General features: G+C 43.9%; 1 protein-coding gene across 1 annotated transcript in view; it reads right to left on the minus strand.

The window, feature by feature from the left end:
* Positions 1–7,603, minus strand: part of LOC113966468 (SLAM family member 5-like) — a 29,711-nt gene extending 22,108 nt beyond the window's left edge. The window contains exon 1 of the mRNA XM_027681230.1: positions 7,468–7,603. Within this exon, the coding sequence (XP_027537031.1) occupies positions 7,468–7,510 (43 nt within the window). The 5' untranslated portion in view covers positions 7,511–7,603. The remainder of the gene's footprint in view (positions 1–7,467) is intronic.
* Between the last annotated feature and the right edge of the window lie 3,292 nt (positions 7,604–10,895).

Here is a 10,895-nt window from a genome sequence, read left to right on the forward strand (position 1 = left end):
TAATACTATCATTATTTTTGGGGTTTCAAGTACCTATTTGAAATGCATATATGTATATATTAAGTCTATAAAAGCAGCAGTTAGACTCTCCTATTACCATTAAGACACTAACATTCCACCTGCTAAAGCAGGGTGGAAAAGTCCTTACTGGTTAACTTATAGCAAGGAACTGTTTGCCTTAGGAGATGAGCTTTTTAAATAGTGGATATTTGTTTTATTTTTTTGTAACTTCCCAACTATCCCTTTTCTAGGCTTTTTTAAAATTGTGAATTCCCCCACCAACTGTAAGCAGCAGACAGTTAGGTTCCCTCCTAACCCTCAAAACCACCAGGTGCAGAAAAACCTGAAATAAATGTTCAGCCCAGAAGGACTATCAGAATATTCACCAATAAGAGGACCAACAGTCCTTCTAATTCTCCCACAGGCCACAAACACAACCCACTTCCCAAACTCCAGTAAGAATGCACTTAGACCCATGGTATAAAAGCGCAGGCAAAAGCTACAGCCAGGAGGGAGAGAACACAGATGGAAAAAAGCTGTAGCAGCAACCCAGGCTGTTGCAAGATAAAATCAGATTCGTGCAGAAATGACTGCAAATCCTACTTGTAACATCAAAAGCACAGCTTTTCACTCGCATACTGAAGCATATTCACAGAGATGTGTGTTGCTATCCCTGGACAATACAGGGCCACCTGCATCTACAGAGCTCTACACATCAGCAAAGGCAGGACCCAGTGGTAGCAACCACCAACAGGTCTGGGTCCCTCCCCAGCACAAAATGCATACCTTTGGTCATAACCCTCAGCAGGGGACTAACAACAGGTAGCATTCCCATGCAAAAGTTACCCAGTAATTTTAAAACTATGCTGCTGCCCAAAAGCATGGGGATGTCTTTTACCCATTCTTCCCTCTCTTTTGTCTTTGCCTACCTGTTTCTGCAATGAAATAGTCATGCAGAAAGTGTAATCTGCTGAAACTTGACACACACCCTGACTCCAGTGGGAGTCCCCAGTGCTCATGCATGGGATGGAGCAGAAGTGAGTGAACTCAGGAAGAGCATTCCCTTGGCCAGCAGCACTGGCCTGGTTCAGAGCACAGTGACTGCACACACACCACGGAGCAGGCTTCTTAAAATAGCTACCAGGAAATAACAAGGACTGAGCTGCATCTTAAGGACTGTTTACTTCCATGTTTACCCACTTCACTGAGGGTACTTGCCTCTCTCCACTCAGCATTCACAGTCCTAAACCTTCCTAGGATAGAGGTAAAGCCTTTTAAAACACTATCAGAGATGGAGATGCTGCCTCCTGTGTCTCCTTAACTCACTGGTCAAACTGCATGGTCAAGACATTTTCCTGTATTAAAGAGATAAAATTTACAGTCAACTGAAGAGCCTAAAAACTTCTCAGTAGTATTTTGACCAGACTGGGCCAGACCCTCTTGGTCACAGTTGTGTTATAACTCCCTCTACACTGTACACTGGCACAGCCTGAAGAGAATGTTCCACTGCACAGCTCAGGGAAGCCTGAGCTACGATATCAAAGATATGCTACGATTATCAAAGTCTCACTCTGTGACTCTCAGAAGGACTCAGTGGATCCCAGCAGAACTTAGATAGTACCAAGGTGCAGAAAAGCTTGGCTATGACAAGGATTAGGCAAACCTAGGTACTTCAGGAAATGAAGTTGAGAATGGGGAAAACACAGGACCAAAACACCAGCTATGCAGGAATAAAGGTGCCACCAGGGTCAGACACCAGCTGACTTTGACACCAAAATTGAGAGGAAGGTGCAAGTCTCCAACAACTTTTTTAAGTTTCATTCCAAAAATATTTAGTTTTATAATTGCCAGAATTTTCAGTTCCTGCTCCCACTTATATCTTTCTTCCATTTGCTGAACCTTGCAGATCTCCCTAGCTCCCTCTACCCCGGTTCCTGCTCAAGCCTTTTCTGCTCCCCTTTGTCCTCTGATCATGTGCCCAGTTTTATTCTTGCTGCTACTTGCAATGCTCACTGCTACCATGGCCTTGTGTACTAGGTCTGCTTGGGATGGAGTTAATTTTCTTCATAGCAACCCACATGGTACTGCATTTTAGATCTGTGACCAAAACAGTGCTGATATCACACCAATATTTTAGCTATTGCTGAACAATGCTTGCCCAGCATCAAGACCTTCTCTCTTTCTCACTCTGCCCAATCCTAGGAGTAGGCTGGGGATGTGCAAAAGGGTGGGAGAGGACAGAGCCAGGACAACTGACCCCAATTGACCAAAGAGATATTTCATACCATATGTCATGCTCAGGAATAAAAATGAAGGGGTGAGGTTTTCCAAAGTAGCCATTGCTCAAAGTAGTCCATGGGTAGGAAGGGATGAGTGATGCCTTTGCATCACTTGGTTCCCTCCTAATTTGCTTTCCACCCCCCTTCACTTATTAAATTGTCTTTATCTCAACCTGGGAGTTTTTCATAGTTTTGCCCTACTGATTCTCTGCCCCATCCTGCTGAGGGTGGGAATAAGTGAGTGAGTGCCTGGGTCTGGCTTCACAACTTGTTTCCAGGAATCTAGCCACCTCTGACTTTCCCATGAGTAGGAGGATCTGGTTCACAACAGCACACCTGGAAATCCTGGTGTCTTTGCCTTTGAATTAAGGACAGAATCTGTCCAATCCAAAATTTTGCAGCTCAGGCCTGTTTCTTCAAATATCCAAAACTGAAGCTAAGAGTACAGTGCACGTCTCAACATGGATACTGATTGTGCAGCTGTGGCTTCTTAACCTTTAAAACTTTGACTCTTGATACAAAAGCAACTCTGAGGAGATGCCTCTAAATAAACTTAATGTTAGAAGTACCCACTGGGCTGTATTTCCAAGCTGGAAAGAATATTCCTTTCTCTGAATGTAAATATGTGGGCTCTTATTTTTGTGGCACCTTCTTGATTTGTTTTCCTTTTTCCAAAGCATTGCTTTAGGTTAGTTTTAGGTAAGTCTATTCATCCCATAGTAACCAAATATTGACAAAAATATTCCATCTCTATCAAGTCTGCCTGTTCATACGCCAGGATAAAGGTGTGTGTACAGTGTCACAAGGGCCACACTAAAGGTAGCAGCAAGAGAAAAAGCTTCACAAAATTACTCCTCCATTAGCAGCAAGGGGAAGTTTCTGATGTAACGGTCTAGACACACACAACATTATTAGCAAATATCACCTACTCACAGCTCTCATCATCATCCTGGTTGAAGCAGAGTTTTCACTTTTGCTAAGCAAACCACATGCAGTTTGTTAGGCCGCTTCTTACTACCCACGTAGCACAAATTTGAACTTCCATCACTCCTATCACTCACATATCAATGCAGCCTTAAAATCCAAGTACTTTAGCTTTGTATATTCCTTCTACTGCCTGAGTCCCCAGAAATTACCTCTGAGCAGCATTATGACTTTATTAATAATTATTCAGTCACAAATTATTCTGATCATTGATTTAACTGGTCTTATTATAAAAGAAAGACTGATCTCTGCCTTACAAGAGTCTTTCTTACTTGGTTCTACAGTGGGGAAACTTCATATATTCTGTGGCAGTCTGAGTCTACCAGGGCAGTACAACAGGGAATTCACCACACAGAGGGGGAGTTACTGCAGGACCATGGTATCCAAATCTTCTTTTGCTGTGGAGGCACTATATGGGGCATTGATGGAAAGAGAACATGTAAAAACATACCTGTATGTTTCATAACACAGACAAATTTAGGATAACCTTTACACTTCAGCTTCAGAAGGGTTTACGTACTAAACTATTATTGCCTGTACTTTGAGGTAACCTAGATTTATCTAGTTCTCTTGTCAAGAACTTAAACAACAAAACCTTCCCTTCAGGAGAGAGCTGCAATATGAGAACTCCTATTCTAAGAATCTTGTGCCCCCTGCCCCAGACAACTGATTAGCTCAGGGCAATTAAGCAAACACCAGATCCCACACATGGGTAGGTGTGCATGGACATCCCACTTTCCCTCCCCTCCACCTGCTTTTGCCCTCCTTTTGCAGTCTCAGGGTCCTGCTCTGTTGGACTGAGCCAACACTGTTCATTAAATTTATACGGTTGGAGGTTTTTGACAACTAATGCAATTAGCTAAATCCAGTGAATGCCTGGGCCAACACATGGCCTCCCAGCATAAGGTGAGGGAGGGATGGGGAGGACTGGAAATCACCACTTTTAGCAGTGGTGAACTATTAGGGAGGGCCAGTGTGTGCTGCAGAATATTGATGATCCTGGCTTTCTAAGGTCTAAGACCATTAATTACATTAAGCCAAGAAACTATTAGTGACATTTTTCACTCTGTGTTCATACTTCCATCCTGTAGTATTAAATAGTAATGGCAAAAAAATTTTTATTTCTTTTTGGTTTTAATATGATATAACAGCGTCAGCTCCTATCAAGAGTTTTTAAGCAGGGGGCAGATATTTGGTTTGATTTTTTTTTTTCCTTTGTGAGGCATGCCTACCTTCCTCTGTTTATTCAGAAAGATTCAAGAGTAAGGCTACAGGACAACAAAAGCAGGTGTCAGCTTCATAAAGCTGATGACTGATTTTTCCATTCGTACCATTAAACACTGTTTAATATTTCTATTAGCAACCTATGAACTAACCACATTCTACAAGCAACCTGAATTTCTCAGGAGTACAGATTTTCCGCCATTCATCCCAATGCCTTGTAATGTAGTTCTCATAACATTTCCCATGGAGTGGAGAAACACAGGAGAAAACACTGAGCAATATCAGTGGTTTTGTGATCAACAGAAATGTAGAAAGGAGCATATATTTCTGTGTGTAGAGAAAAGAAGACAGAAAATTTAAAAATAAAAGCAAAAGCCAGCCCAAACCTGTCAAATGGCCTAATGAGAAAGTAACAAAAAGCCACACTGAGGTATGTTTAGTTTCTATGCAGGAGATTCAGAAGAAGTTTGAAAGAAAATCTGAGAGATCCTAAAAATTATTTGTCAGTCTATGCTCAATACTGTACATGACAACCTCTGCTTTTAGATCAAATAAGTCTTCTCCGCTTAACTCAATTTTTATAAATAAGCTGAGTTGGTAAATGAAGCATTAAGGAACCCAGAAGGCCGAAATACTGCATAAAATTGATTTGATGCTCAGAAAATTGAAAGAGTTGCCTGGCTTTCATATGAGCTGCACTATGGATGCAGAATGCTTCTAGGTGTTCTACTTCACATATTCAGCCTAATTCCCATATCCTCTCTGCTTTTGGGGTGAAGTCCTGGCTCTGCTAAAGTTACTAGAAGTTTGGCTGCTGTCTGCAGTGGAGCAGAACATCCCTACTGGTGTGGCTTGCACTGTGACCTCCTGCTGGTGTGGTATTATTTATTCATCTCATCCAGGGAGGATGCAAAGACCTCTCTGTGGGTTCCCTCAATAAACTTGGCCACAGATAACACAATGACTATTTTTTTCCACCCACATACAATCTCCAGGATCCCAAATCTGAGCACAGTTTTGCCTTGAATTTCCAAGGACTGAAAGAACATGCTCTTGGTATGTCTCAAAGTCCTTCCATAGTCTCACGGTGAGACTTTGCATTCTAATTTGCAAGTTTGAGGTTTTATCAGACAAAAACCTGACCCGGCAGAGCATTGTGAAGAGCAGGAATCCCTATTTATGGAGTAGGAATTCTGAAGATGCCAAAGCTACACTGTAGCCTCTGTGTGTCACAGGCTCCCACAAGAGAACGGAGAAGCACATCTCCCACCCCATTCCAGACGTTCAGCAACACAACTGGGATAAGTGCAGTGCTTTGAATTTGGATGGAGAAGGCGGGGATTCAGAACGGGAAGACTGAAGGAGGATGAGAATCTACCAACAGCATCCTGGTGTTTACAACAGGTATTTGCAAGGCTAGAAACTTGCATGCCAAGTCAAACTCGTACTGGTCTACTTTATGCACTTGGGCAGATCAGTCTGACTTTCAGGGTCTTGATTTTCCTCATACAGAAATGACTTTACCTTGTTAAAATTAACATGAAACATTTACGCATAGTCAACACACATAATAGCAATAATGCAAGCATACAAACAAAAACATGGTGTGAAAGCTTGCCTATTTAGTTTAGTGAACAACAGTAAAGAGTTTGCAATCCTTATGTCCTGGCCTAATCAACCACTTCAGAATCAAAGACCCTCAATGCTCTCTTAGAGAACAGTATCTCTCAATCTTAATTAAACAAAACAAGCTGAAGACTTCTAGAATAGTATGAGGAGGAAATGCGAGGGAGTTGCTCTGAACACTCAGTAGCAGAACCAGCTGCTTAAAGCCTTCAGGAAAAGCAAGAGGAGACTGTTAATTTTTTAAACGGGATACAATAGCTCCTTTTTCAGGCATATCCAGGAAACGCCCAAAGCAAACAAACAAAAAAAAGTCATCAAGAAATCCCTTAGACTAGAGGAATGATAAGAAGATCTTCATAGATTAAATCATGCTTCTTGTCCCATTGGCCCATCTAGCAATAGCAGCTATCTCTGATGACAACAATATGGTTTGTACATACATCTTCAATTTCAAAAAATGAGCGAGTTTTTTTTCACGTTCACAGCCCAGAGCAAGGGTTATGGGTGTGAGGGTTATGCTCCTCAGACACACAGGTGGAACTTGGACTAAGAAGGCCTTTGATTAGTATTTCACCAGAAGTTAATAGCAATAATTTACTTCTACGGGGAAAAAAAAAAAAAAAAGAAAAAAAGCGCCACAATAATTAAAAAAAAAAACCAACACAAAACCTTTGACAACTTTGATGGTTTTTCCTTGAGCAAGAGGGAACACAGAACACAATATAAACAGCACTTTCATATACAGGGGTGACAAGAATATTTCTATAATAAAAGCTTGCTTCCTGAGCTCCTTAACACCTCAGGAACAGGGGGAATTAACTCACCGTAGGCGGGCGCCATAATATCACACCCACTTCCTACCATAACCTTCCTTTACACAAGTTTGAGAGAAACGGGACAGAAGAACAGGGTGGGGAGTTCCTAAAAGTGCTGACCGCTGGCATGAAATTGTAGAGTTAGATGCGGGAGGCAGGTAGCTGTCTGGTTCTGCCCGCTACCCCTCGGAAGGACAGGGAGCAGGCGGCAGGACCGCTCCCACCCAGCCCCGCGCAGGGACCCGCTGCCGCAGCGCTGTCGCGAGGGCCGGGCCAGGAGTCAAGGGCGGTCGCGGCGCCCTGGAGAAGCAGCTGCCCCCCTGGAGAAGCAGCTGCCCAGGCCGCAACCCACCGCCAGAGCCCGCCAAAATTCCAGCGGCCACGCCGCTCCCCGGGGCGGCACAAGCCCGCCCGGCCGCATGGGGAGCAGAGGGCAAGGATGCCCCTCTCCCGCCGCCCACGATATCCTGGACGGCAAGGAGTGAGGGAGAAAGGCGAAGGGCTCGGGAAGGGTCCCCACCGTGCTCCTCACGGCTTACCCAAGAGGGACGCGAAGCACAGGAGCCATGCCACCAGCCTCATCGCTGCCCGCCCGATCGGAAGTCAAAGGGAAAGGAGCTCACGCCCGCCTTGCTACAGGCGGCTCGTCCCGCCCTGCGCCCCGCTCCTCCCTCAGCGGGAGGAGGTTCTCTGCGAGTCTGACTAACCGGCTTCCTCTGGAAACTCCAGGCCCCTGTTAGGAAAGGGGATTTTAGACGTGGTGGCCGCCTCCGCTGTGCTCTGGTGGGTCGCGGCTGCCAGAGAGGGGCTTGGGGTGCTGGGTGATGCTGCGAAGGGGGTTTCTGGTTCATGGGGCACAAGTCCAGGAGAGAGTTTCTGTTATATTTCTGTCGACAGAAACTGTCTTGTTGCTCTTACAGAAGGGAGGAATCAGCTCTACTAATTGAAAAACTTAAATTAAATCAATTTAATGTGGAGTGAAAGCCCCACAGGTTAGGGGAAGAAGGAATTTCAGCAGGTAGCACGCAGCTCGCTGCCTCAGAAAATGATCACGGAATGGTGTGGGTCAGAAGGGACCTTAAAGATCATCCAGTTTCAACCCTTCTGCCATGGGCAGGGACACCTTCCACTCCTAGTATTCCCTGGAGTCTGGTGTTTGACACCTATGTTCCCAAAAACGTCCACTTCTCTCTTTGAGTGACACCTGCCAACATCTCGTTTTGAGGAGTGGGCTTGAGGCTAAGCCTGGCCATGCTCACCTCTTCCCCCCAAGGCAAGGTTGGTCTCTGTGGAGCTGCCCCTTCTGCCTGAGTGAAGCAAGAGAAATGTAATAGAAACTAACTGACTTCTAGGAGTTTCCTTTGACACCAGCTGCTCAGAAGCCCATTCACAAAACTAAAACACATTTAGATTCTGTTTCATGAGGATGACTGGCCTCTTGAGACTATGAAGTGTTTTTGAGGAAGAAAGGGAAAATATGCAACAGTTCGGGAAACATAAGTACTCAGCAGCTGCTGAAAAAATGCTACTCTGCAAAATACTCCAGTGGCAGCTGGAAGTTAGCTTTCCTCCCATGGCAGTGAGCTGCTGCAAGTGAATACTGCAACCTCCTTTGCCTGCATCCTGCTCACAATGCATTACCCTGGCTGAGGAGAGTCCAGCTGCAGACCTTACAGCCCCAAAGCATGCTCAGCTCCCAGGAGCTTGACTGCCTGTCTGGGAGGCACCAGCACAGCACTAGTGTCATCTAGGGATGCTCTCGCTGCAGGTTTTTCCCTCACTTGGCTCTCCCCAGTGCATGTGGCCCACACACTCACTGATGAGCAGCTGTGTTGGGCTATTCACCCCCACTTTGAGTGACCTCAGCTTTTTTCTTTACACAACAGATTCAGAAAAAAAAAATTGGCAGCCATGGAAATCTCTAACCAGAGGACCTTCCAAAATGAACACTGAATATGTTCCAACGCCAAGTGATTTTTTTTCCCCCTCGTTCTAGGAATCACTGTAAGCTCCCTTAACTCATCACTGAAGGCTGCAGCATGAGCTAGAATGACACTGCATCTGGGCTGAGCAATGCTGTCTCATTCAGTTCTTACAAAAATAGAATAATACTGACCCATTTTCCATAGCTATGTTAGAATGTCATGACACATAACTCACCAGTGGAGTCAGGCCCATCCTATAAATTCCTTTTGCTCAGTGATAGAAACCCACACCAAGCTTTTCTGTCTCTCTGTTCCCTTTACCCCTCTGTTCTCAATCTCTGTCAAGTGTTAAAGGGAACTCCCTACCCTGTAAAGTCACAGCATTTACATGTTACAGAAATGTAACATGGCCATCTTTCTGCAGTATCCTCATGGCAGGAGCACATGTTCTCTGTTGCTGACTAGTCCTCTTGTAAGGTAAAATGTCCTCCCAAAATGTCAGAGACTTTGGATTGAATCTTGTTGCTGGGAGGATGCTTGCACACTGCAGCTTGCCTGTAGGTTATGAAATCTTTGGGGTTAGGAGAGAAAAATCTGAAGCAGACAGGTGCTTTCACTTTGAAACAGGTTATTTTAGGGTGGAAGGAACCACGGGAGGTTCCTCACATGCACTTAAGGCAGGCCTAAGTTTTTCCTACTGAACTGCTCTGTGTTGTAGAGGATGATTAGGGCTTCACAGGGCAGAGAAGGTGAGAGAAACTTGAACCTGGTGGCTGGTGCCCTCATCTAGGCTCCTCTACCTTTGGGAAGCTACAGAAATACGTGGCAAGGATGTATTCTCCCTTCTTTTGCCAATTTATACAGTCATACCAGATAAAAGATCCATAAAGTACTCTAGAAAAGACACAGGAAAATGACTGGTTTTCCTCCTTTCCTGATTGAGTACCCTCAACTGAGTTTCCCTTCCTCAGTTGCCAAGATTATCTTTAATGTTTTCTTCCTGCTCTGTCATAGTTATAGTTATAACACTCTTCTGAAAGTCAGAAGTTTGAATTTCTTTTTGTTGAGGTGAGAACTAGACACAATTCCTCTCTCAATCCTGGGAACAATACACAGGAGCCTACACGCTTAACATAGAGCCATGATTCCTACTCCATGGAGAAAGGACAGAAAATACAGGAGATGTAAGACCAAGTATTCCAGCAGTAAAGGTGGATCCAGGCCTTAATGGATAGTGAGCTAAGCTCTGTGTGTATTTCACGCCCTCCCTCAAACGCAATGGCCCCAGGGAGAGGTTTTAAATAGTCATCATTTGTTTAACTCACACTTGGCTTCCCCCAAGGTTCCACACTGCTACCCCAACTGCATTGTTTCCAGTATCAAAAACCAGTTTTCCAGTCTAAGTGAATTTTCCTGCGATCAGATTTCTGCTTGACTACTGGGTATTTGCAGTGCTTATGTTCCTCTGCCAGTTGTTGTCTTGTGGGTGGGGAGACAACATTTTCAGCTGAGTTGGGCACTTTCAGCATTTGCTTGAATGTGCAGACAGCACAATTTTAATTTTTTTTAATTAAAAGAATTCGTGCATAGAATCATATTTGTTTGTTTTCATTATCCCTCATTCATTCTCAAGAGAATCACACTGTGCTTCATGATTGTACACTGTAATGGACTGTTAAAAGAAATCTAGAGTGGTTTGAAAGTCTTTGCAACAATGATCCTATTGCCATTATAATCACTCCCATTGGGAAGCAAAATAAGTGGCATTAAATTTCTGAATTAATATAACTGTAATTACTCAGTAATTAGGTTCACAAGCAATAAAAAGAAAACCCTTCATACCAAAAGAGTTTTCCTGGTAAGAGCATTTTAAGCACAGAGAAACTGAATGGCTTTTGCTGTTTGCATAAGGAACCACCACAGTGTGCCGATATAATTAAAAAAAATCCTGGAATTACTAAATCTGAGATCACAGAAAAAAACCTGCTTAGGAAACAGAATTTTCAATTTCATGAAGACATTTCCTTTTTAAAAACCACCAG

This window comes from Neopelma chrysocephalum, unplaced genomic scaffold, assembly GCF_003984885.1.
Source record: "Neopelma chrysocephalum unplaced genomic scaffold, ASM398488v2 Primary Assembly neopelma1_60, whole genome shotgun sequence".
Taxonomy (NCBI): domain Eukaryota; kingdom Metazoa; phylum Chordata; class Aves; order Passeriformes; family Pipridae; genus Neopelma; species Neopelma chrysocephalum.